The sequence below is a fragment of the Clupea harengus genome, chromosome 1, assembly GCF_900700415.2.
Source record: "Clupea harengus chromosome 1, Ch_v2.0.2, whole genome shotgun sequence".
Lineage (NCBI taxonomy): Eukaryota > Metazoa > Chordata > Actinopteri > Clupeiformes > Clupeidae > Clupea > Clupea harengus.
In genome coordinates, this window is record NC_045152.1 from 8,331,256 (window position 1) to 8,359,131 (window position 27,876).

The window sequence follows — 27,876 nt, forward strand, 5'->3', positions numbered from 1 at the left end:
GCAGGTGTCGTACTTGAAATAAGTTAATCCAGTTCGACGGACGGTGCCCTCCGCTAAAGTTTCAGTGTCTGAAAGTTTCTTCGCCCGAAATGAACTTGTTGAGCTGAGTGTCCAGAGGTTGATCCTCTAACAGGTAAACAATGTCTGTTTTGTGTGGGAATCAAGCTAAATATTTAATAGACTTTTGTAAACTTGTCTGACAAGTTGCTGAAAGTTCAGCGCTAAAGCCGTCTGTTACAACCAGGGAAAACGGTTATGGTTGGATGCTCTCTCTGGTACAGTGTCAGAACAAATAGGCTAAATGCACACATCGGGTGCTGAAAGAGATAAATTAATCCTCAAGTGGAGATGTTTATAAGTTACCAAATGACCTACAGATTGTAAACAGACGCCAGCAAGGTATCAGCAGCACGGTCTTGACTACAGAATTTGTCACGGTGACGGTAGAGGAACTGAAGTGTCTTTTAAGTGGATTTGATAAAGCAATGTTTCAAACTGAGAGAAATGACGGTGATGGGGAGAACGGGTAGCCTATAGTTGTAACACTTTTTGCATTCTTGTAGGCTACTTTTTGTCGTATTGCTCAAATTTGCATAAGTGGCAGCTTTTTAAAAAATAGGCCTATATGCAACATACACTCCTCGTCTCTATATGTAGGCTACTTAACTAATTCAAGCACATGCGCCTTACATTTTCTTTGATTTTCATCTAAAAGCAGTGAGTGCCGTCCCCGAATTGGGGACAGTTGTAACAGTTGGCCATTCGAGTTTTGAAGGGTTAAAGTAAAATGTATGGCAACAGCCATGCATTATTCAAACTAAAATAGCGGCGGACAACGGTTTTCTGTAAGCTGTAGTTTTTACAGCGTTTGTTTCAAAATGCCAGTTGCCCTCAACTTGCTGCCAGTAGTCTGCATCTCGATGAATACAATAGTTTCTCTTAAACCAGTAACCTAAACTATGTGTCTATATGTAAGAGATATTTTTACGTAAAACAGGGTTAGCCGTTTATTATTACACCTATTGTATCTATCATACTTGACCAGCTTCATTTGCATGTCAAATCTCTGCCTATTTCACCTGCTAGCTGCTTGCTGGTTTAATCAGATTGTGGGCTAGCAGTGACACTGTGTTACACTGTTACAATTGTCCCCAGCCGGCCTCTCCTAATATTTGATAAGATAATTGGAATATAACACATTGTATGCAGCTAATAATTATACATCACTGATCACAACCACCTGTTACAATTGTGCAGTCTGAAAGTTACAAATTTGACCGATAAAACTTTTGAAAGCATGCTGATGCCATCATACATGTTGTCTGTGAGTTTCATCACATAATGTTAGACACATGTGAAATCATGAATCATGTGAAAAACTGTCCCCTTGTTACAACTGTACCCGGTCTCCCTTATATTTAATTTGTGTGTTCATCTTTTAAAAATCACGGGGAGTGCGTGTAATTGTTCAGGATTGGTCTTTAGGCATGTCAAAGTGAAAGAGTTGCTCACTTGTAAATGGCTTTGAATATGACGTTTTGCTGTCAAGTAATACTTTCAATGAGTAGAGTAAGGGTTCCAGTGAGTCGCTGCAGATCTACAGGGGCAACTAACTTACAACCGCAAATAGATGAACGCTTAAAACTATGTTGGCTTAAACTTGTTGCACTACACGTATTACTCATGTCGCTGTTTTTAACCAGTCAGGTCATTTTGTCAGGTCATTTTGAGATGTGTAAAGTTTCAGTTATCCGTCTAATGACAAGTAGCCTAGGCTACAATTTGTTTGACGTTATTAATTATACCATACCATATCCTAGAGAGTGCATACAATATAATACAAGATTTAGTTGAGCTTGAACTTTGCATTCATACGGAATGAATTCCTTCCAAAAAAATGGACTGGAGATCACGGCACCAGCTAGCCTTTATGACATGAACCGCAGTTCAACTAATCTGAAACCTGCCAGTGCAAGGACTTCTCATTTTTAATGCAGCAGACCTTTGTGTGTGTGCGTTTATAAAGGGGGCAGGAGTCGTTCGCCATCTGCTTTCCCTGGAGAAGGCTTTCTTCAGTCACAGCCTGTCTGTGTGTCCATGGGAACAGGAGAGGTTAATAGAAATGTCATTTTAATAAACTGTAATGTGTAATACAGGTGTCTTCTGTGCACTGCATGCAAAATAGTAGCCAGTTTCTGCACCTTCTCTTTGGTCCCCCACTTAGAGCCATGATTTGAAAGACTGACCCATTTATTACCTAGCTCTAGTAGCCACAGGGATGAATCATGAGCTTTTCATTTTGTGGACAAAAGGATGAAGGCACTTCTCACTTTGTGGACAAAATAAACCCATTTCATTGACAAGTCATTTTGTCCATGTAATAGATATCCTAGGCCAACATGTATGCTTTTGTGGCAGGAAAGACACAATGCGCTACACTATGATCATTCCATGCCATTGAATGTTCATGTTGTCCACATAACAGTTCTGCTATATGAGGCAAGACAAGGTAGACAAGGGGAAGTATGATGTGCACGATAAGGCTGTGGTTTCTATACATTCAGTGAGTCAGCAAGTTACAGAAGGAATTCCGTCCACGAAAGCAAAGGCTGCTTGAACTTTCGTATACATCAGTGTTTTGCTGAAGTACAAAATCAATTATTTTCATAGGCTATATTACTGAAAGTATGATATGCACGGAAGGTCTTTGGTCCCACATTATGTGAGTCAGTGGGTTTCATGTGTTCTGGCCCATACCACCCATGTGAAAGTATAACACTGCTCGGGGTTTAACACAAAGCCCACAATGTTATTAAGGTCACGATTTTCTCATGAAATTCAGTTAATTTAGGAACAAGATTTAAAAAATAACTTGTTGGGTGGTGTTTTTGGGCTGCTGCGCCACTTCCAGTGTTATCAAGGTCATACCTCAGAACCAAGTTTTGTATTTTCAAAAAAAAAAAATGTCAATTTTGTCAATATTTTGAAAGAAATGTACTTGAAGGAAAACTAAGATATATTCAAAGAAATTTGTTCCATTGCAACCCATCCTAACGATAAGTCAGCCATTTTACCAGCTGGTCCTTAGGTTGCGTGTTTGCAAATTCGTCACCAAAGCAAACTACCATGAGGATTTTAATAGAAAATGAAGCAGAGGGTTATGGGAATTGTACCACTGTAGAACGCAATGCATTCACCCAGTCTACCGAGTTAAGATTGTAATGAAGTGGCCAAATAAGTTCAATACGCTTTATTGCAATATCGCCTTCTTGGCCCACTTTTGCAACACTTTTTCATTAAGCTGTTTTCAGCCCAGCAAATCCAAAGCAAAACATTGCCAGGACTATTACATAAAAGAGGCTGAGTGTAAATAGGGCTTGCTATGTGAGAGGTTGTGTGTTGAGTTGCTACATGCTGGTCATTACCATTAAATGTTTTATTGGATTACACACTAACCAGGATTCTAGGTTTCTAGACTTGCACTGGTAAGTTGAAAGGTCGGCTAGTAATATGGACACAACTGAAAAGGTCCAGTAGTCCTGTTTGCTGTGTTAGCTATACAGTCTACCTGACCAAAATCATAATCCAGCACAAGCTCTCTTGTTTCTTTTGTTTCTCATTTCTACACAGGGCCAAATATGCTCAACACATTGTCTTATTACATAGGAGGCTGGACGAGGTTATATAAAAGATTCTTTCACACTAGAGCTTTTGGTGCAGACCAGGGCCAACAGTTGTTAATTCGGTTCATTCTGATGATGCAAAAGCTGTTCTTCGAACTCAGGTGTGCACCAAGGGACTGCACCTGAGTCTTCCAGAAAACTGGGGTCTGGGGTACGGTTCATGTGAACACCAATGGGGTTCGTATTTGGTGTGAAAGCTATCAGATCAGAAACCAGGAAGTAATTTATGATCGCTGATGGATTCAAATTCTCCCAAAAAATATAAGCAGCGCAAGCAACAATGAGGGGACCAAGCAGCCAGACAGGCCAGATTTGCTATGGTAACTTGATGTCATTATGTTGAGGGCATGGCTGTAAGCACGCACAGCAAGTTTCAAGTTAATTGACCAAAGATTGGCTAAGATATGAGTTCACTTCCTGTTTGGTCAAATTCAAAAGGCTGTAACAGATGAATGTTTTAAAAGAATAAAAACTCGACACTCGACAGGGTTTGTGGCCACTGAAAATCTTTTAAGGTTTTTTATCCAATATGGCGGCCACATGCTTTTGGTTTTCATATCCCATCATTGGGATCAAGACACTAAAAAATAACCTCAGAAATGGATCTCGAGTCCGTATACCAAGTTTCCTGTCAATACATCAAACAGTTTTTGGGATATGACTTCACTTCCTGTTTGGTGGCTTCGCCTCCAATTTCGATTAGCTGTAATGGACAAATTGTTTTGAAAATCTGAAATCCAAATGATAGTTTTTGGGAGGCTTGGTCTGAAGATCATCTGAGCCAAGTTTAGTTTGGCTGCATCAATTATGTTGACCTTGGGACCTCCTATTTTTTAAGGCAAACACATGAACTGTTATTAGCCAAAATGCTTTTTTTTTCTTATGGCAGCACCCCTACATTTGTTGTGCTTCCTGGGATCCCGAGTCAATGTACCAAGTCTGGTTTTGATACATCAAAGTGTTGCTGAGATATTACCTTCTTTCTTGTTTGGCAGCTTGTAGGGGGCTGCTATAGACTCCAATGGCAGAGTAAAGAAGAAAATGCGTTAAAAGGTAGAAAAACAATGGGCTTTGCGTTGCTGCGAGGCAGGGGGATAATCGCTGGGGGATAATCACATTTGAGTTTGGACCAGGAAAATGGACCAAGTGTGAAAACAGCCTAAGAGATTTAGCAAAATGATCAAATGATCTGTTTCTGAACAGTGTACAGTGAGTGTGTCTGCTTTTACACTTCTTTGAAGTTGGCTTGGTTCTTTGCTTTGGTCTTAGTTCTTAGTTAGGTGAACCCTACTTTTACCCTCTAATTTGAGTGAATGTAAAGTAATTCAATCTGTATAATATAATGTACATAACAAATTAAGATTTTTTTTTTGGTCAATGCAACACCATTATCAAAGCTAGAGCTAGGTAACTTTCAGCAACAGAATGTCCAACTATTTTCCAAATCACCAGCACAAATTTGCAAGTTCTTTCAAATCTCTTATGTAATTCAGAATATATTCCACTCATCAGTGCTTCTTTAAAAGATAACGAAGCGGCAATTGTGATCTGTGAGCTCTGACCAGGAACAGGCTGACCTGTCTCAATCTCATATTTAAAGCTGTTGGAACAAACTAATGCTTTAGTGTAGTGTTTTTCAAACATCTAAACTGAGTTTAGGTTGTCAGGGAAATCTGGTGAACTCCAGAAACCTCAGCTGCACACTATAACATGACCAGTGAAGGGAAAAAAAAGATGCGTGGCAGAATGGATGACATTTACCTTAATTAAGATATTCAAATGAAAGTGCAGTGTTTTTTGCCTGAACAATGCCCCAAGCAAAAGCATGCAATGAAGCGACCTGCTCATTGCTGTTGTGCAACTTCCTGCTGTCTCTGGATTTATTTGGAAGAGATAACACTCTGAAACACACGCACAGACACCCCTGGCCCAGCCCCCCATACACCCCTCCCCGCCCCCCTCACACACACATCCGCACACAAGCTGGCAAACAACACACACACATCAACATAGCGTAGCATGTCAGGTGTTAGGCCCATCCATCATAGAAATAGAATCATCATATTGTCTTAAATAAGACAAAGACTCCATTGTTTACATTGAGGGAACTAGGTGTTTGGTTACAGGTGAAGGCCCATATCTGCCATCATCTCAGAGAAAGAGAAGAATGGGGTTTTTTGTAACATCAACTGTAGTCACATACACTGTTCATTTCAGCTGTCATTCCCCTATGAATAAGGTGCCTCTAAATGGAAGGAGCAAATAATTTAGCTCGTGCACTCTTTCTTTGATCACAGGCTCCAATCTCTGTGTCTATCTTCAAAAGTCATTTCAGTTTTTAACAGTGAGTTGCACTCCCAACTGAGCCAAATGACAATTCAGCCTGGAGCCCACGTCATGGTTTAGTGTTGAAGCTGACACCTTAGTGTTCAGTTTCTGACCAGAATTCTATGGCATTTAGTTCTGTTATAAAATAAACTGTAGTTCTTGTTGTTACCTTGAAAAAGGTTTCACTGTAAGATCACAGTTTACGTGACTATCAGTGGGGGATATTATGAAGGATTTGCAGGCAACAGATCAGTTAAGATAGGATACTGTAACTCAGCCAATCTGAATTTCTCTGAACTGGAATTGTATAGGAGCTAAATCTCCTCTGTTGTTTCTTTTGTGGCACAGTAGCTTGTGATAATGGTTTTGGAGTATTGAACATTAATTAATCATGAAGTGAAGGGGTTAGCCTTTAACCAGTGGGCACTGACAGAACTCTTCTCCAGCACCTTTGATTTTTTAAACACAAAGCCTCTCGATCTCGTCACATAACCCTACCCCTTTACGCGCTCGCTTGTTGGACAGAAAGTCTGGGACACCAAACTCTTTTCATTTTAAGGTCTTCTGACTTTAATCCAGTGCAAACTGAACTGAGATGTCATTTGTCAGGACCAGGCTATGAAGTCTGTCAAACGTTGTGAAACCACCCAAAATAGAAGGGTATATTTGGCAGAATGAAGAGAGAGCAGCATTTCATGTTATTCCCCTGTCGCTTTCATATTCTTTTCCAAATGCTCATGAAGAAAACACATGCAGTAAATACTAGCTGCTTTCAACACACACTCTTTTGTCACAGTCCCATGTAGGTTAATGTGTTTGCGCTAAGGCCTCAGTGTAGTCCAGTCACATATCTATTGTACGCATAAATATCAAGGATGGACACACAGGCAACTCGGCCCCTGTGGGACCGTGGGTAAATCAATTTAGCATCCGTAGCTCCTTCAGGAGAGTGCACAGGATTTAAAGAGGGCTGGCAGGCTGCCTAATTGTGTCCCTGTTGGGTTCACAGTGTACCGTGTGCATGGTGTGGATGATCAATCAGACGTTTGTGTGTGTATTTGGTGGGTTGCGCTGTACAGACTTGTGATGTGATGTAGTTGGGGAAGACACTGCCGCTGGCACGTGAAATGGTGGCTCCTTGGTCGGTCTTTCAAAATGAAGAACAAACGTGTTGTGAGAAAAGACAAAGTGCCTGCGTGAACTCTCCTTTCAAAGTTTGTTGACTGTTTATGAATGATTCTTTCACCTCAAACAACTGCAGAAAATGTATAAATTAGAAGTTAGAGACCCATTTGTTTGTGCAGCTAAGTGTAGTTTTTAGTCCTGATGCTAACGTACGTTTTAGTCAGTGTTAGAGAAGGACAGTTTAAGTAAGGCGGAAGCTGTCAGACTGTATTTTTTAAGCAGAATCATTTACATGTAATTAACTCAAATACACTTCACCTTTTCTTCTTTCTTCTTATGGTTGTATTTAGCTTTATATATAATTTTCAGTCAAAGGTTTAACACTGCAAGCCCATTAAGTTAAATGGGCCCTGGATGAAGGAACAGTGGTGTGTGTGTGTGTGTATGTATGCGTGTGTGCATGTGTGAGAGCACATATGTATGGGGGGGTGGGGGGTCTGGTGGCACACATGAATGCAGTGCTCTACTGTGTGTGTTACTTTCACACCCTAAAGCTTGGCGGTGTTATCGTGAAGTTGTACAGCGAAACAGCAGAGCTGCAGCCCATTGGCTATAGGCATCCAGTGGGTTTGTGGTTGTTCTAAAATCAGATCAGGCTGAGGGAACATGAGGTGTGCACTTCCGTTTTTTTGCCTTTTTTTTCACGCACCTCTTCAACATCACTTAAGCTGAGTGTCCATATTGTGTTTTTTTTTCAGTTGTTCTGAATGATAAGAGAGGGTACGCGGATGCCTAGAGAAAAAGTGTATTTTTTTTTTCAGAGCACCAGCCTTTTCCTGTGTGCGCTCTGAGTACTTCTGGTTGTGAAAACTTTTCAGAAAGGTGCCGGTGTCGTCATATGTTGTCAAGATATTGCTGTCATAGAGAGGAAACCCATGTGTGGTGTGGGAGTGCTCTTTTTGATGAAATGCTGGGGTGAAACGCTCCCCATCTCCCTGCCAGCACTTTTCTGCCTGAGAGAAACTCTATATGGACACGCGCCCTAAGAGGTGAGGAGAGGGAAAGGAGGACTGCATTTTACATGGAGGGTGGGAGTACGATACGGCACCAACACGCACACATTCAAAACAGTTGTTCAACCTGTTTTTTCAGCATTTACAGTAATTTATGCATATGCCATACGCTATGTGTTAACCTGTCAGGTTCCCCAGAGGAGCTTTTTCATCATGGTAATCTTTAAATCGGACCTGGGCAAAGTGCGGCCCAAGGGCAATTTGCGGCCCTTTGGCTGACCCTGTGCGGCCCGCGGAGGTCAATTGTAAATTAGGAATCAAACGTAAAACCTGTACTTATTATACGGCTCTTCAGAATGTTCCAAAAAGTTCCTTTGATTTGAATGGGCCATCCCAACGTTCGCAGGTCTGTAATTTCTTTATATTCAAAAATGTATGACTGCTGTCATTGGCAACGGGTTTTGTGCTTATAATTCACATCTTTCATATCATTCCGCAACGCAAGTAGTCCGGTCATTTAACGTAACTGAAAGTCATTGAAACTTGAAGTCAGAAGGTGGGTTGCTGAGTTGCTTCGCATTTGCGTGAAGAACTAAACGGCAACAAAATCGTTAAAAAGAGGTATTTTGGAGAAATGTCTTCTATTGTTTTGGCAAGTAACCGTATAATACGCGGGATGTTTTTTTTATTTCCGTAGGCCTACATTCGTGCGTGTGTGCGTCACTGCGACCATTTGCGCTGATAAAAATTGATATTACTATTAATTTGTATACTATTGCATTGCAAGCTTGCTCTCGTGTGTGTGTGTGTGTGCCATGTTTATTGATCGTCTGGGAACACCTTTAATACTGCAAAAACATGCTCATTTTCAAAATCGTTTTGGTGAATGTTGATTAAATGTTGATTAAATAATGTTGGCATTTTTACTATGCCTGCACCAATTTTTTTTGATAGCCTAAATGTAACATCTACTCTTACCAGTAGCAGTTAATCAAAACCATACAATGTAATGTTTTTTTTATAAAGAGATACAACTTATATTGAGCAGAATTGAGTTCAGCCTATTGGTCCGGCCCTCCACAACAGTCCCACTATCTCATGTGGCCCCTTGGGGAAATTAATTGCCCACCCCTGCTTTAAATGGTCAAGTAAGTGAGTGGGAGACCCTGTGGGCTTTGTGGGGACGTCTGCGTTCTACCAACTTCTTAATGCTCTCTGAACTAGCAGACCTGAGAGGCACCTCCCAAACATCTGGTGAGAAGGGGAAGTGGAGAAAGCGCTTATTAGTCACTGACTCAAAAATAAATGAGGGGGGGAGCTTGGTTCTGGTAGATGATGAAGGCGGAGGAATTGTGTGTGTGTGTGTGTGTGTGTGTGTGTGTGTGTGTGTGTGTGTGTGTGTGTGTGTGAATAAATGTGTGGTGAGTGGGGGGAGAGAGAGAGACAGACTGAAAGAGAGAAAATGAAAAGATTGAGAGAAAGAGAGAGCACATGAGAGTGTTTGTAATGTTGCATGTGATAGAAATGGCAAAAGGAAAGGTGTGTAGCTATAGCCGGGGAGTAGTTGTGTAGGACACTATGAATAGACCGAGTCTTGTGTTGTGTCTCAGTGAACTTTCACTCTCTTTGTAAATCAGTCTTCAGTTTAGTTAGAAAACTGGTAAAGGGAGATACCCTCTGTGTCCCTCAGCTATTTCCACCCATTGGGATGATCAGAACCCACAACCAAAGACAACAATGACAGTCAGAAAGCAAATATGTGAAACTCATTAAAGCTCTGCTGAGTCTCGAGAGGCAGATCTTGCCCTGAGCTGAGCCTGAGCCCGTGTCTGATTGCTATGGCCTTGGCAGTGAGAAGGGAGAGCGAGAGCGCGTCCTTTCAGATCTGAGATCAAAATTCAGCACTCTTTCGTTTGCTTGCAGGTTCCCTCCTGCTGGCTTTTTTGATTGCCTCAGTAGAAAATACTTTTTAAAGTCTCCCTTAAAGTAATGGGTGGCATTCGTTTTGAATGGCAGAGTGTTATTAAAGTGGTATAATCCAAAGGGCATATAAAGTGGGCTGAAGGATCTTGGACTTCCAGAGTTTCTCTTTTGGTCATGGACAATGTCCCCAGCCCCTAAAAAAGTTATCACGATACAGATATAATGGAAGAAAGCCTTACAGCTACACAGAAGTGTTGCACACATCTGCGTCTTACACATGTGTTATACGCGTTACACAAAGTCAAATGTTTTCCTCATCTTAATAGAATCCCATTATATAGCTTTTGATTCAGTATTGGTGTATTCCTGCCCTGGTAAATGTCCTTCAGACTTTATAAAGAAATCAGGAACATGAATGTGATGAATTCATTGGATTTAAAGCCCTCAAGAAAGACAGAAAAAAAGCTGCGCAGACAACCATCTTCCCCTGAATGTGCCATCCCGTATATATTTTTGATGCTGCTAGTTAAAGTCAGACCTAAAACGACACTGTCACACACTGTGTTCGTCTCTATGCAAAGACTTGTGTGTGTGGGCAAATGGGCAGTATCAGATAGGGTTTCATTTGCAAAGCTCTGTGAGGCTCTGTTAGACACAATGAAGGGATTATGCTGTCAAAGGTGAGCAAACCTGCCCCTCTGGCCCCGCCGCTGTCTCTGTGTGAATATGCAAAGGGCCAGGCAGCGGGCGACCAATGGGCCCCGGAAGCAAAGCAGACACACATCATCCATCCTCAGCATTAGGGCTGCACTCCCCCGGTGTTGATTCGATCGTTTTAATTGCACGCGGCGTGCACACAAGGCACTGTTTCAGGGGCTCTGTTCAAGGGGTGACTTTGAGAGTGTGAAAGGCTGACAACCACCTGTGAGGGTGTTGTCTGTAGATGGTGGATAAAACCAGACACCTCTGATGGCAATTGTCAACAGCTTAGACGTGTGTCATCATAGAGATCATTGCACAGTTGATGAGCGGTTGCGTAAGGAGAGAGGCTAATGTCCCTTTCAGTGATGTTATAATGATGATGATATATAAGGTGGTGTGTCAGCGCTTCATTATTCAAATGTGAATGTGTCATATATTTAATCATGTGTATGTTCAAGTGTGCACACCATGCATATATGTGTGTGCGTGTGTGTGTGTGTGTGTGTGTGTGTGTGTGTGTGTGTGTGTGTGTGTGTGTGTGTGTGTGTGTGTGTGTGTGTGTGTGTGTGTGTGTAAAAAAAGAAAATGTCGTGAAACCAATTAAGGAAGTTGTCATCTATACCAGATCAAAAGTTCCCCTTTACATTTTTTTCCCCTTTACTTCTGCCTTCTTTGGGTTGACTTTTAGGCCCGACCACAGAGTGTGCGAGTGTAGCAGGAAGCCAACTGAAACCCCTGTCCCATCTTTCTTTCTTTCTTTCTTTCTTTTTTTTGGGGTGAAACCCACAGGGTCCAGGAGAAAATGGAGAACGGAGGCTCGATCAAGGATGACGATGAGGCTCTGTGGGAGAACGTGGAGAACAACCGCTACATCCTGAGCCGCTACATCAACGCCAACAAGCTGACTCCCTACCTGAGGCAGTGCAAAGTCATCGATGAGCAGGACGAGGACGAGGTGCTGCGCTCACTTCTGCTGGTGTCCAAAGTGGACCGAGCAGGTACTGCCTCTCTCTCACACACACACACACACACACACACACACACACACACACACACACACACACACACACACACACACACACACACACTTTTTAAAAAACCTTGTTCATTCTGTATGTCTGTCTGTGTGTCAACTCCCTTGCATATTGTTCTTGCCCCCTGTCTCTTTGTGTCTTGCTCTGTCCCTCTGTCTTATCCTCTAATATCTCTGTTATTGTTTCTCTCTCTGTCTCTCTGATGCCTTTTTCTGGCTCACTTTTTTCATTCCATCTCACTCGTCTTTTCACTTTCTCTGTCACTCTGTTTCACCTGTTCTTGTTTTTCCATCCAGCTCTGTTTTTTTTCGTCCGTCTGTTTCACATTTGCTCTCTCTCTCTTTTTCTCTTTCTATCCACCCTCTCTCTTTCTCTCTATTCCTCTTTCATACAAGTGTTTTTTTGGATGAGTTTGTGACTGACTTTGTTCACATGTGGGAGGACACACACACTCACACACACACAGACACACAGACACTCACACACACAGCCATTCATATTCTTTAGGAAGAGGGTGTCAGAAAGGACTACACACCGTGGAATATAAAAATGCAAATTCTGCTCCAAAAACATTTACATGCAAATCATGCCATCAATCAGTTACTCAGTCACCTCATCTTTCACCATGCTTTTCCACTTGTGTAATGTGATGATGTATGGAAGCTTTTAATCTGGTAAGCTACTGGTGTGGTTATTTCTCTCCCAGGCAGCCCTTCTCCCTGCCTCTTGTGTAATTTTTCAAACCCGCGTGTGCCCGCTGCTTAAATGGATGACAGGGATGTTGCTCGCAAGTTACTCCGTGTGTTTGCTCACAACACAGCCTCGCCGGATTACGAGAATGTGAATTTATCCCCGCCGCTGTTTATGCCACTTCTTTGTGATTATGTACCAGTGCTGAGTCACCTAGCGGCTTTGTAAATAAAGCATCTCTCTTTCTCTCCCTCCCAAGTTTCTCTGTTTAAAATTTGCTCATGAGTTTCAGTTGCCAGGAAGAGATGCACAAAAACATAGGCTTTGAAGGGAAAAGTGATGTGTTCAGTGCTAAAATGTGTGTTTGTGGGATATTTCTCAAATCATATCTATTTTCTCAGGACGGCTGTTGGATATTTTGCGGAGGAAGGGTGAGCGGGGCTATGTCGTATTTCTGGAGAGCTTGGAGTTCTACTACCCTGACCTCTACAAGATGGTCACCGGGAAGGAGCCTACTCGCAGGTTCTCTACCATCGTCGGTGAGTCATCAAAATCCAGTGAGTCACTTTTTTAAAATCTGAAAACGAAAACAAAGTCAAAACAAAAAAACGTGAATGTTTTTTTAAAGGGGTTCATCTCACTCGACCTCAGTAGATTTCGAAGAATGTATCACCTGTTGAGAGGGGCTTTTTACTGAATCTTTCTGTTTGTGGCTGGACGTGAGTTTATGCGTGGGACATCAGACCTTCTGTCTGTCTTTGTTTGGGCTTTGTCTGCGTCGCATGTTTCTTTTTTTGGTCTGTGCTCATCGCTGGGCCACTTCCTGTTCCTCTGTTGACATCTCAGCTTGGGTTTATGCCATGGTTACTTCCTCTGCTTGAGGGTGTCTGTCCTTTTAGCACTCTCACACACTCACTGACGCATGCACACACAGGCGCGCACACACACGCACACACACGCGCACGCACGCACGCACACACACACAATCACACACACACTCACATGCACACTCACATGCACACACATTATGAGTAAAAAATATTTTGTTAACACAATATGTGTGACTACTCATACCTGGCAGAGAGTTCCATCTCCTCCCTGAGTTTGCAGAATTGTTTGTGTTCAAACATATTTATTCAACCTGATATTTATATAGTTATTCAACCTGATATTCATATATTTTCACTTTATCTCTAGTTTTACTACCATGTCCACCAGATAAGCTGTATGTCTTTCTTGGAGAAGGACAAAAGGGCCTCATTGATATATGTTTATCTGTTGCCTTCTCGTCATGGCGGCAGGGATTACTCTGCGTGAACTCACACTGAAGCAAAACTCAGCACAGACTCTTCTTTTCCCCATTTCTGCAGTGGAGGAGGGTCAGGAGGGTCTCACCCAGTTCCTCATGAATGAGGTGATCAAGCTCCAGCAGCAGGCCAAGGCAAAGGATGTGCAGCGCGTGGACGTCATGGGCAAGTGTCGCACGCTGGAGGACGAGCACAAGAAGCTGCGTCTGGCTAACCAGGAGCTGCATTCCTTCCAGGAGCGCTACAATAAGATGAAAGAAGAACGCAACAACTACAACGACGAGCTAACGAAGGTCAAAGACGAGAACTACAAGCTAGCCATGCGCTACGCCCAGCTGAGTGAGGAGAAGAACATGGCCGTCATGAGGAGTCGTGATCTTCAACTGGAGGTCAGGGGGGTGGGTGGGTTTAAGTGGGTTCAAACGGAGTAATGTATCTGTATCACATGCATACAACAAAGCATGCAACCAAATAAGTCTCACTTCTGCTGGCTTATAGTAACCAGATGTGATGATAATTTTTTTCATTCAATGCACTAAACACATGAAATGAACAAATCTAACATGAAGCTATTTTGCCTTTGCATTTTGCAAAATAGCTGGTAAGACCACAATTGTTGGTGATGTTTCCTGTCCCTCCATATTCAGTTGAAATCCTTGGTCTGTTCGTTGTAGCTCCTTTCTAGGTACTGAACTCTTGTAACTTCCACTCAACCACAGACCGTCCTCAGTGGCCACACGACACATGACAAAATAAGATATAGTTTGAAAATGCAAATCATTCTTTTGTCTTGCCAAGTACTAGTGCTCATCGAGGCCTGGCCCTCCTCTGCTTCCCACCGCAGATTGATCAGCTGAAACACAAGCTGAACAAGGTGGAGGCGGAGTGCACGATGGAGAGAAAGCAGTCCCTGAAACTGAAAAACGACATGGAGAACCGTCCCCGCAAAGAGCAGATCTTTGAGCTGGAGCGAGAGAACGACATGCTGAAAATCAAACTTCAAGAGCTGCAGTCAATCATCCAGGTAACTCCCACAAGACAGCACAGGAACGCCGTTTCACGGGTAATGAGTGGCGGCACAATCAGAGTAGGGGAGGTCAGAGGAAAAAATGCTGCCGGCGCCGTAGGAAAAACCCAGACACTAATCCCGCAGTGACATTGTGTCAGCACTAAATGAGAAGCCGACAAATGAACACATCGTGACAATGCATCTGGGCAGCAACACAAGTTTAAAAAAAAAAATACTAGAGAAATGAAATTGTCCTTTGAAGTCATTGTAACTTTTTCTTTCTCTGAAGTATTGTCATATGGGCTGCATGTGGATGGCCTTTCTATAGAACTGCTACACCTGTATCTCAACTCTCATATAACAACAAAGCAGACAAAGAGATAGAGATTGTATATAGAGATTGTATGAAGTCACAGGTTAAATTCTACACCCTAAAGCCAATCTGTTCAGTAGTCTGGTAACTGACACAGTCAAACATAGGCGTGTGTGTGTGTGTGTGTGTGTGTGTGTGTGTTGCAGCCAGGGCCTCTGCCTGATTCTGATAAGGCCATCCTGGACATCCTGGAGCATGATCGTCAGGAGGCCCTGGAGGATCGGCAGGACCTGGTCAACCGGCTCTATAATCTGCACGAGGAGGTGCGACAGGCTGAGGAGCTGAGAGATAAGGTGAGCCCGGGGGGACTTACACAGCTGTGTAGGTGTGAGAAGGGAGTCACAACACACAAGAGACTGATAGGAACATACAGCAGACTTAGCAACACTTAAATGGAGGCGCAATAGCGACACTGTGGTAACTGTATTCATCAGTTTATTTGGGTTGTTTTGAAAAAAAAGTGTTAATAATAAACTGAGAAAGAGAATAAAAGAATGAGCTTCATTTAAAAAAAATACTGCTAATGCTAATATCCATACAAATATACACTGAGAATCCCCCCCCGCCCCCCCTGAAAAGTTGAAAATCCAATCTGCAAGTGTTTTTGTTATACTCCACCACCCAATCTTGTTGGCTCAAAAGATATAACTCTTGAAAGAAAGTGGAAGGGGAAACATGACATATGACACATAGGCTCCCTCCACTAAACCCTTTAGCAGCGCATGTTAGGCGACAGACGTGTCAAATTTCAGAGGACAGAGGAACAAACAGGCCTCAAATGTGTTAGAAAACATCCGCTCAGAAAGGGCTTTCATTACCAAATATAGTGATAAGCCTGTCACACATTTTTGCCTTTCACATGGTTGTTAACACAGTTATAACAGATATACAACGCTGACACACTTGGACAAGCAGGAGACATATGTGAGACTACTCTTCATAGATTGCAGTTCGGCTTTTAATACCATCGTCCCCAACCGGCTGATCACCAAACTCCTTGATCTGGGCCTCAGCTACAGCCTGTGTATGTGGATTAAGGATTTCTTAACAGATCGCCCTCAGACAGTGAGACTGGGTCCTCACCAATCCTCGAGCCTGTCCCTCAGCACTGGAGCTCCACAAGGCTGTGTATTGAGTCCCCTCCTCTACTCCGTCTACACATATGACTGCACCCACACCCATCCTTCAAATACAGTGATCAAATTTGCAGATGACACGACTGTGGTAGGACAAATCACCAACGAAAACGAAAGTGCCTCCAGAGACGAAGTTGACAGACTGACAGGATGGTGTAAAGAAAACAACCTGACCCTGAATGTCAAGAAGACAAAAGAGATCATGGTCGACGGCAAAAGGCGAACCCTCAACCCCTCATCATCAATGGTGAGGAAGTGGAGAGGACCTCCTGCTTTAAGTTCCTGGGGGTAATGCTCTCATAGGACCTGAAATGGGAGATGAGCACAACCGCAACAGTCAAGAAAGCACAGCAGCGGCTCTACTTCTTGCCTACACTGAAGAGAAACAACCTGTCTCCCGAGCTGCTTAAGTCTTTATACCACTGTTGCATTGAAAGTGTCATCACATACTGTATCACTGCATGGTACGTCAACTGCACAGACAAGGACAGGAAATCCCTCAGTCGGGTCATAAGGTCTGCTGAGAGAATAATTGGACGTCCACTGCCTCCCCTGGACGACATCTTTAGGACACGCTGCCTCTGCCGGGCATGTGGCATTTTGCTCAACCCGCAAACCATCTCTTCACCCTGCTACCCTCTGGCAGGCGCTACCGGGCCACTAAAGCCCGCACCTCCAGACTGCAGAACAGTTTCATCCCCAGGGCCATCACAGAACTAAATAACCACACAACCCTCCTACCCTCCACCCAGCACAACTGCACTTTCACTCTGTGCCATATATGATGTCTTGATGATCTCCCTATTTATGTTTTTAATATATTTATATGTGAGTGTGTGGGGTTGCAAGCATGCTTTAATGTGCTTTAGTGTGGTTGAAGGGTGTATGTGGATGTAAGCATTGTTTTTTTTTAGTGGTTGCACCAGCCAATTTCGTTGTGTATCTAATGCACAATGACAAATAAAGTCTATTCTATTCTATATGACTCAGCCATTTTTGCTACCATGACTACTTTGAATAGCTATGATGTTGCCCCAATATCTTAACTAGCTTGGTTTGGTTTTTCTACAACAGTACTTGGACGAGAAAGAGGCCCTGGAGCTGAAGTGTTCCACTCTGGTGAAGGATTGCGAGATGTACAAGAATCGCATGAACACCATCATGGTGCAGCTGGAGGAGGTGGAGCGGGAAAGGGACCAGGTGACACAACACGACATTGTTGTCCTGGGCTCTGTAAAGCACCTTGAGACAATTGTATTGTTTTGGCGCTACTGTATATAAATATAATTGAATTGAATTAAGCATGGTATAGCCCCCCAAGCAACCCATCCCAGTGGTCCAACCATTTAATCTCACCCATCTGTTGTAACTTATCTGCACATTACAGGCTTTTAAGTCGAGGGATGATGCCCAGAAGCAGTTCTCCCAGTGTCTGATTGACAAGGACAAGTACCGCAAGCAAATCCGTGAGCTGGAGGAGAAGAGCGATGAGCTACACATCGAGATTGTCCGCAAAGAGGCCAAGATCGTCAATCTGGAGTCTAAGCTGAGGCGTTTTGCTAAGGAGAATGGCCTGGAACAGGTGTTTTAATATTGACAAAACTACCAATCTTTAGACAAAACAGTCACTCTACTCGCACCAACATACATAGTACATACATACATAAATATACATAGTTGTCTGATTCATATTGCTTCAAGAAACAGCCATGCCTAGAGCTTTCTTTTCTGAAAACCTATGGGGTTATGACCTGACCTCTCTCAAATATTTACGTCAAATCACATTAGATAGACAATTTGATGTGGCTAACAAATGATACAGTGGCCTACTCAACATATTCTGATAACTGAAGTGATTGTGTGCACCAGTGCCTGAGTATTTTTTTTATGCTCACCAGAGTTTACCTCGAGACATTCCGTCCACAATCATCTCACAGGCCCTGGGCCAGCAGGACCCCAAGGCAGAGGGTCCATCCGAGGACTCTGGGGACGATTCTCCCGTAGACAACAACTTCTTTGTGCCCGAAACACGGTTCAGACGTCGACCAAACCTCAAGGGAGCTGGGGTGAGCATTCCCCATGAGGTTACGAACAACCACAACCCTTTTCTGTCTCTTGTGCTGTGGCCATATTTTTTATATACAGCCATTTTTGGGTTATAATTTTTATGTCTTATGATTTTTCTGGATCCTCTTCCAGATCGGCCGATGCAAGTCTCCTGTGACTACGCCCAGGGCTCCCGATTTTCAAGGTACCATAACTGTGGAGTAAGTCCTGTAAAGTCAACTATGAAAGACAAGGACACAGTTTCAGGCTCTAACTGGTGTAATCTTTGTTGATAGGTGTGTCAAGCACGAACGGAGAGCTGTTTGAGGCACCTCGCTTTGACATGGCTCCCTCTCAGACTGCAGCCAGTATAGCTGCCAGCAACCATCCGAATACTCCTACCAGCGCATTAGAAACTCTCGCCAAAGTATGTATTTTTTGTATTATTAAACAGGGCAAACAAAGCCAAGTGCTTCCTTTAATTGGAGAATTGACAAATATGGCTTGTGGATATCTTACCAAACACTATTTAGCCGTCGGCATTTATCCTTCACTTGTTAACTACAGTAGGTGACTGACGGGAGTGAAATGACTGTGAAGTGTAAAAGTGTACAATTCAGTGTTTCTCTCTGTTCGTTTGTGTGTGCGCAGCTCCGATGCCGTAATGACAGCGTTATGTCAACTGTCCCTGAGCCACCAGGAAATGCCTCTCTTGTCAGGAGAACCAAAGAAGGTGAAGATGAATTCCAGCCAAGAAGGTAAGTGTGCCGGGCAATGAACACACCCTGAGAATTTTCATCTGACAGTGCAATGGCTCTGAGAGTGTGTGGATAGTTTGTGTTTCAGTTTCCTATGTCTTGTTTAGCCTCTCCAGCGTGGACAGCGATAGTGGAGACTACATGGAATTTGGTAAATAATGACTTTGCTTTTCTTCAAGTTACCGTTTTGGCCAAAGCCCCACACTTTGCAGTCTGCACTTTAGCGTGCCTGTCTGCCCATGAAACGCACACTAACATTCTCTCAGCGCAGTTCTTATTGAGTGAGATTATGTGAATTTAATTCATCTGAAGACACGGGTAAACAGTGCAATGAAATGCCCTATTCACTTATATTTCCTCTCTAGATGAGGACACAGACAGGTTATCGCACAGTCCTCCATCTATCCACTCCTCGTCCTCTTCTCATCAGTCAGAGGGCATGGACTCTTATGACTTGGAGCAAGTGAACAACATATTCAGGAAGTTCTCACTGGAAAGGTAGAGACAGCAGCTGCCCTCTAACTGATGTGTTGTGGTGCTGACGTCTTCGGAGAGGTGTTCCATTCATTTTCAATACAAATTTCTGCCAAATGATGGTTGCCCTTTTCAGTTATGCAAAATGGTGTGCTTAGTGCTGTGTGAATGCATTGCTCGTAACGGAAGAACAAGTCCCATAAAATTAATTAGTATTCAGCTGTTTATGCTGACAAATTCCATGTTTATGGGTGCAAATCCTGAGGTAATTCCAGTCCATTTGTAGTCATTTTAATTTAGTGAAAGTCTCTTACAATGTTATCGCAATTTTCTAACAGTAGTTGTTGTTGTTGTTATAGTGGCTAATTCCTATTAAGCCTTTTATTCCAGAATCTGTCAAATGTTCATGGAGAGTGCTTTCATTATTATCTATTATATGCTCTTTTTCGAACTAATTTAGCAATATTAAAATTCGATTTAGTCATATAACTCCGTTTACCCATATCCCAAAGAGAGTGAGAGCACTATACAGAAGTAATACACATCCTGTTTGCTGCGTTGCATTATTGCCGTCTTATTTTTCACTTGGGTAAAAACTACACACACGTGTGTTTGCTGAACCATCTGCTTGTTTTTGTGTTTGGCATCCTTCTAGACCGTTCCGTCCCTCTGTCACCTCCTTCACACAAATCAGCAGCACAGTGCGGCCCATCCAGGACGTCTCCCTCCAGGGCGACAGCCTCCTGTCCGACGTCACCCTCATGGGCGGAAACGAAAGCGGCATCTTCGTGTCCTTCGTGCAGCCCGGCTCCAGCACAGAGAGGGCTGGCCTGAAAGAGGGCCACCATCTTTTAATGGTGAGCAGCTCTGAAGAGTGCAGTTGGCAGGATGGGAAAAGAAGAGTAAAATATCCAGCCATGTGTGTAATGCATGGGTCAGGATTTAGCTTGAAAGCCTTTCACTGTCTGGTGCAGGGAAGAGAGCACGCATCCATTAGTGTGCGGATTGTATAGCTTCACACTGGGCTCTGACATGCCTCCTCCTTTCCCTGTGTTAGTTAGAGGGGTGCATCCGCGGAGAGAGCCAGAGAGTGCCTCTGGACACTTGCACCAAAGAGGAAGCCCACTGGACCCTTCAGAAATGTTCCGGACCGGTCCAGCTCCATTACAGATCCAACATGGACGGTAACCTCTATTGTCATGACATCACTAAGCATTTTATTCTGTTTGTTGTTATTTTTTTTTTTAAACCTTTGCTTGTTCTGTAAAGAGGAGAGTCTGGGCTATCTGAACACTTCAGAAACATGTGTGTCGCACCAGGGCCCGCCAGCCAGCATCTGTACGATTCAAAGTGCAAGGCAGGTCTTTGGTCTGCTGGCCCTCAGGCTGGCTGTCTTGGCCATTTGAACTCCCCCACCCTCTCCCCAAACACCCCCCACCCTCCACCAACGCCTACCTGCTTGCTCGATCTCCGGCGAGAACCTATGGGCTCACCACCACCGTTGGCCTCAAAGCAGCTCGCTCCATCAAAGAGTTCATAATGTTAGAATCCATCTGGCTCTGCGCACTGAGCCTCGGGGAGCTCCGTTCACAAAGGTCCACCCGTCTCTGTTTAAACACGTTACATCGGCCCCCGCCGCTCTGGTGGGGCGATGCGTTCAGATGTCAGCTCTCTGTGAGTCTGCAGGCGACCAGACCACACACTGTGGGACACCGGCGATCAACTGCAGTATCTGAGCCACAGATGCTGATGGGGCTTTGGAATTCAGTTCAAACGGAGACACATAGTATTAGTGGCTTCAGATAAGCTCATTCTGCTGAGGGTTTATTTTGTGTGTTGAAGGTATGAGAGTCATAATGATTCAGAGAGGCCGCACCTGGGATAAAGTCAGGAGCTGAGTCTGTTCGATTTTAGTGGTTACAGTTAATTTATCGGCAAAGCACTGCAGCCTCACCTACTGTTGTTTCAGTGAGATCATGTCATATGACATATCACTGAGGTGAGAATCCATGCAAGTTGCAAAAAATAATCATGTGCAGAGTTATAAGCATGCTAATATGTAGCTGTGCATGAGCAGTGCAATCCAGCCACAGAGCTAACCAAGTTTCCTGTCTCTGAAACTTTAGTGAACGATAGTAATCAAGCATGACAACGTTGCTGTCGTGTCTGTGTGGAAGACAAATATCTGTGCCCTTGAGCAAGACAACATGCCTGTTTGAAACATTACTGCTGTCATTTTTTTAAAAGCATACCAATCACGATGGAGAGAGAAAGAGAGAGAGCGAGACAAAGAGAGAGAGAGACAAAGAGAGAAAGACAAAGAGAGAGAGAGAGAGACAGTGCAGCATAAAAGGCATGCAGAGCAGGGGTGTAATTTAGAAGCTGTTTGCAAAATCTCTCCTGGTTTGGGCAGATATGAGAGAATGAGGAAGTACCATCCAGGACAGAAGAAATAAACATGCTCTGCACAGACAAAGACAGTGCTATTCCAGCTCTTTGGACCTTGCTGAGTTAACTATACCCACCCCTCCCCTCCCCCAAATGTTGTTTTGGCAGGCTACAGGAGGCTACAGAGAGACTTGGAGGAAGGCAGGCTGGTGTCTGGGGACTCCTTCTACATCCGCGCCAACCTGAACGTGTCGGGGCCGTCGGACAACTGCTCCCTAAGCGTGCGCTGCGACGAGGTGCTGCACGTGCTCGACACCATGCACCAGGGCAGGTGCGAGTGGCTGTGTGCCCGTGTCGACACGTTCTCCGACAAGGACCTGGATAGAGGCACCATCCCCAGCTACTCCAGGTGACCTCACGACTTTGGAGACCCAGACAACAACCCCCTGGGTGAACCCGTCTTGGGTGAAAACAACTTGCATGACGAAACAATGTGAAAAAAGGAAATGTGAAATATAATTGCAGGAGGGAAGAGTGGTATTTTTTTCCCAAGGTTCAGCCATGGGCTGAGCTTCAGTGCAAACAAATCTCAAGTCTCAAGGGTAAGGTTAGGGAGGCAAGAGAATGACCTCAACCAACGACTGAAAGGAAACACATTTTGTGGGGTTTTTTTGTCCAAGAAAATCCTTTTTTTCACTCCAAGGATGTGTCCCTGTTTTTGTGTTTGTGCTGGCCCTTATCTCAGGGTTCAGCTTCATTCTGAAGAGAGAAAGAGGCTACTCAGAATGCACAACACACTACAAAATGATATAAATCTCCTCACCTCATGTCTCCTCTCATATGTCTCCTCTTGTCTGTTGCCCATGAACTACCAATTTAAATGCATTATTCCTCAACTGAATAGTATGTCTTTCTTTGGATAAAAGTTGTGAAGTTGTGTACTAGGTGCCATGAAACATAACGGGGATCTCAGTGTGGAGTCTTAACTCTGGCCTTCTTAATCGTTTGTCTTCGCAGAGCCCAGCAGCTGCTCCTGGTGAAGATCCAGAAGCTTATGTGCCGCGGGGGGCGAGAGGAGGCCGATAGTCAGCGTGGGGGTCTCAGGGTGAGTTCACGTTAGGTGAGAGGGAATGAGAGAGAGAGACTGAAAAAAGAGTAAGGCAAAGAAAAAGAGAGATAGAGAGAGAGAGTGAAAAAAGAGGGTAAGACAAAGAGAGAGAGAGAGAGAGAGAGAGAGAGAGAGCGAGAAGGAGAAGGAGAGCCAGACAGAGAGAGATGCTTTGGCTGGTTTCTGTACCGCTGTGATGTCAAAAGTGATCAATAGAAGCTGCGCGCGGATGAGAATGAGCATTTTGATGAGGCACCGGAGAAGTTTGTTTTCAGCCTCTGCTGCGTGTCCAGAATGTCTCATCGGAGCTGAGAGCCGGCTAACTTTTCCTCTCGCCTTTGTGTGTGTGTGTGTGTGAACGCAGAACTCATTAGTGCCCGAGGAGTCCACACCTCCCCCAGACCCCAAATCCAGCCCTCGCCTGTCCAGGGCCAGTGTCTTCATCTGTCAGATTCTGCAGGTAGCTACTTCCTTATTTTGCTGTTATTTTATTTTCTCTCTGTCAGAGAAGGTGGTGAGTGGAGTTATTTTGGTGACAGAACATTCATGTTGTATGCTGTTAAGATGAAGACATCTCTCCCCTGTCAGCTTGTCAGCAGGGCCGATAACAAGTACAAGCGCATGAACAGTAGCGAACGGGTGCGGATCGTCAGTGCCGAGAACTCGTCAATGTTTCCCAAACCCTTCGCCGAGACTTTGAGGAAGGATGGTGAGTTGGCCTACATACTCTGCCCTTCTCACCTCGATCGAGTCAGTCCGACTCAAAAGAGTGTTGTTATTGAAGTATAAAATACCGATCACTGGCTGCCTTGTCTTATACTTCTAGTAAATGTCGTTTCAGATGCATCAGACCCGGAGAATGACCTGAAGAAGAGCTTAAATTTGATACCTTATAGTCTGGTCACCTCGTACCACTGCCAACGCAAGAGGCCCGTTTTGTTCGCCCCGAACGCCCTGGCTAAAACTATTATTCAGAAATTTCTCAACCTGGGTGGAGCCATGGAGTTTAACATTTGTAAACCAGGTGAGAGTTCCCCTTTGCTGAAGAAATTTGATCTACGTGTAGACAGGCAAGGGACAATGGCTGACACTGTGGTGGGTGGGTGACGGGGACTTTTCCATGGCGAGAATGAAGGTGTCTTATGTTTTCATGATCCCAATCTGTCGTCATTGTATGGTAAAAGCCTTTCATCTTCATACATACACTTTACATAGCATTTACATAGTGCATCCAGTGTGATGGACGTGATCAGTGGAAGGAAATAACAACAACATTTTGTACATATTCTGTTGTTTCTATTTTCTGTGTTTGTAGATGTCCTGTCCAAAGAGGAGTTCCTAATGAAGCAGAAGATTGAAGATTCCATCATTTATTCCAAAGAGAAACAAGGCTATACATATGAATGTGTCACTCCAGAAAATATCGAAACAGTTGCTTCTAAGGTACAATAAAGAATTCAGTCCTTTAATGTTCTTTAAAGGCGCCGCCAAAGACCTCTCCCTCAAGCTCTGTGTTCTGTTTCACGTTGAACTTTCTCTTTTTTCACTGCCTTGCTAAGGTCAGGCTCATTTTTTAAGTCTCATTCAGAAGTGTTCTCCATACCTCGCGAATAATTTTTTCTTCTGCTCACTGACCCACCACTCTGCCGTAGCTCTTTACTCTCCCAGCTGTATCTAATCCAGCGCTATGGTCTCTGATCCGCTCAGTCTGTAAGCCAGCGTCTGTTCTGCGCGGAGAGAAAAAGGAAGGTAAATTCAGACCTGACTAAGTAATGGCTCTCCCCTGTTCTGAAAATGTATCTCAGTGGGGAATCGGCATGGATATGGCCAAGCTGGATAAGCTGTTGACGAGTGCTTCATTTTTTTTTTTTTTACGGTGTGTGTGTGTGTGTGGGGGGGGGGGGGGGGGGGGGGGAAGGCAGGTGTGGAGATGATAGGTTCCATACCATGCCCTTCCTGCTAGTGTGTCAGGAGACACCACTGAGTTTCCATTTCAAATCAGATTTCAAGGAGAGACAGTCGGAGAGGGAGAGATGGGGCATGAATACTGAGATCTCTGGGGAGAGGAGGGCAGGAAGGAGGGGGAGAGAGTGCACATGATTGAACCATGACTGATTTTGAGACGGCTACAGGAATTCTCCTGCCTTCCAGACAGACGCTTCCTCTCTTTTAGAGTGGGGCACACGCATGGAAATGCTTCCATGAGAAACCGTGCCTAAGCTGCAGGATTTGTCTGTGTCAGACAGAAACACGATTTTTTTGTCTGTTGCTTTTGTTGTGCGTCCTTTGCACATTTACTTCCTTGTGGCGAGGAATCGATTTGTGAAGTATATTTTTATCCCGCAGAATAAACACTGCCTGCTGGAGGCAGACCTGGGCTGTGTGAAGCACCTCCTCCGTCGGGAGATTTACCCCATCATAATCTTCATCAAAATCAGCGAGAAGAACATCAAGAAATTAAGGTGTGCAATCTGTTCCCGAGACATAAAGCGCTCACCTACAGTTCTGTTTTATGGACGGGGGGGAACACCAGTGGTGGGGAAGCGCTTCACATCTGAATTTGGCAATGCCATATGCGCAACATGATCATTTATGTTAGAGGGGGCGTACGCATATGCCATAAATCTCACAGACACCCCTACACACTGCAGAACACAAGCTGTTGGAGTTGCCGTGAATTTATGTGGCAGTATTGGGATGTGAATGTGGGCGATCTTAAAAGTAATAGCCCCGAATCTGCCATGTTTATCTTAACTTTGTTAGTTTTCTGTCTAATACCTGACATTATCACCTGACACTATTTAATAAATGGGCACTGATAACTGTGAAGGCCACTCTTTCTGCTACATTTGTACAGGTGTACACATATGAAAACTGACTCGATTTGAAGTTTAAAATGCCTCTGTCCACCACCCCCCTTCGTTTGTCATTTGAATCAGGTCCACCTGTTTGTTCTTCAGGAGGCTGCCGGTGAAGATCGACTCGGAGGAGGAGTTCCTCCGGATGTGCCGGGCCAAGGAGAAGGAGCTGGAGGGTCTGCCCTGCCTCTACTCCACCGTGGAGCCCGAGTCCTGGAGCACGGTGGAGGACCTGCTGAAAGTCATCAAGGACAAGATCCTGGAGGAGCAGCGGAAGACGGTCTGGGTGGAGCAGGAACTGCTGTAGGCCCATGGTTCCGACCCCGGGCCTCACTGAGCTCCCGAGGAAGTGCTGCTGTGCTGCGCGACGGAGTGTGACACTCTTGCCACCCTCAGGTGTGACACACACTGCACACACACTGAAACTCGGTGTCATTGTTTCCAGCTCGAGTGGAACGAAAGCTGCACGGCGAGCTTTCACAGGAAATGACGTCACCAAAAAGGCTGCCTTAAAAAAAGGTGTGCTGCTCGGCAAGAGACAAGAATGTGGATGAAGAATGTTGCCACCGACGTTAAGGTATTCACAGCGCGTAAAAGGAAATGTTCTCACCTGAGCTCTCTCTCTTTCTCTCTCTCTCACTACTGTTCTCCAGAAGTGATGCCATTGTCAATAATACATTAGCTCTCCTTTCCCCCTATCTGTAATACCCAATAAGGGACAGCTCATTGCACTTTGTGGGTCTCTATCAGTGAAGTGCTGTGGGCAGATTGTCTCTGCAGTTGTTGTATATCACGCTGAGTGACCACAAACAAGATTAATGCTGATAACTATAAATTGAATTTGATGCCCTTATATGTCTCCCTGTGTGATAGATGGTACATCACTTAAATATTTATTATTGCATCTTTCTTTTGCACTGAGTGTGTATAAGTGAGTGAGCGAATGAGTGTGTATGTGTGTTTGTGTGTGTGTGTGTGTGTGTGTGAGAGAGAGAGAGGGAATGAAAAAGAAAGACAAAGAGAGAGAGAGTGTGCTTTCCGGTTTTTGCTCACGCTTTCCCCCACCCTGATAAAACATGGTCCCTACTCGTTTTATCACTCCTTCTCAGTGAACAGATGATTTATGCCTTGAGGCATATGGTAGTGCTAATTACAAACATGTGCCCCACGGAAGAAGAGTGGCCCTTGAAGAAGCAGCTAAACATACAATTCAGCATGTGGTGCTTGATTGATTGCGCCTTTTCATGTGTATGACTTTGGATGCCTTTGTTTACACACATCGAGCCTCTTTGCATTGCATTTGCAATTTCTGCCCCGTTTAGACAAACAGGTTTTAAAATGTTGTAAAATGTTATTTTTTTTATTATTATTATTCAGGAAATAATGCTATTGAAACTAAAACAAGAGGAAAGCCATTTACAGAGTGGACATTTTCTATCTGCTTTAAATGACAGGAAGACACAGATTTAGTTTTTTAACGCGATTTTAAGTCTAGCCTGATGAGAGTTGTGTTGAGTGGAGTAGTGTTTTGCAAGTTTGCATTCTATTATAAAACATCCTCTAGATGCTCCTATTTAAGAAAATGTACGCTGTACTTTTATTCAGAAAATTATGGCATTGCTGAATGTAATAACATTTATTCTAATTACATATTTATTATAGTAAAGTTTTGCATTGTGAATAGATATGCTTCATAATACTAGTCACAGATGTGGTTATGCAAAGCTAACTGTGCTAAGCTAGGTGTACTGCTGCCCCATTATTGTAACATGCATTCTGATATCCCAACGAGCATTATAACTGTTTTATGTCATGCTCACTGTGTTGAAACCTTTGTGAAAACAAGTGTGTTTTGATATTAAAATATCTTGCTGATCAGAGCCTCCTTGTGCTGTGTAATAAGTGTGCTTCATGTGCACCA

At 43.9% G+C, this 27,876-nt stretch overlaps 1 protein-coding gene across 5 annotated transcripts; it reads left to right on the top strand.

Annotated features, from left to right (window-relative positions):
* Positions 1 to 27,830, top strand: card11 (caspase recruitment domain family, member 11). Of its 5 annotated transcripts, none has more exons than XM_031566368.2 (24): positions 1 to 133; positions 11,564 to 11,772; positions 12,900 to 13,055; positions 13,869 to 14,194; positions 14,650 to 14,829; positions 15,334 to 15,480; positions 17,398 to 17,523; positions 17,711 to 17,905; positions 18,222 to 18,389; positions 18,523 to 18,574; positions 18,666 to 18,796; positions 19,021 to 19,127; positions 19,235 to 19,278; positions 19,493 to 19,625; positions 20,257 to 20,458; positions 20,659 to 20,785; positions 22,158 to 22,398; positions 23,007 to 23,094; positions 23,462 to 23,557; positions 23,686 to 23,806; positions 23,939 to 24,121; positions 24,413 to 24,540; positions 25,444 to 25,559; positions 26,037 to 27,830. In XM_031566368.2, the coding sequence occupies exons 2-24, from the start codon at positions 11,577 to 11,579 to the stop codon at positions 26,260 to 26,262; spliced, it is 3,489 nt and encodes a 1,162-aa protein (XP_031422228.1). In that variant the 5' UTR covers positions 1 to 133; positions 11,564 to 11,576; the 3' UTR covers positions 26,263 to 27,830. The 5 variants fall into 5 exon arrangements, with proteins under 5 accessions (XP_031422228.1, XP_031422210.1, XP_031422220.1 ...); XM_031566350.2 differs by lacking the exon at positions 1 to 133 and adding an exon at positions 7,590 to 8,185; XM_031566360.2 differs by lacking the exon at positions 1 to 133 and adding an exon at positions 7,590 to 8,185 and having other exon boundaries at positions 26,058 to 27,830.
* Positions 27,831 to 27,876: the final 46 nt, after the last annotated feature.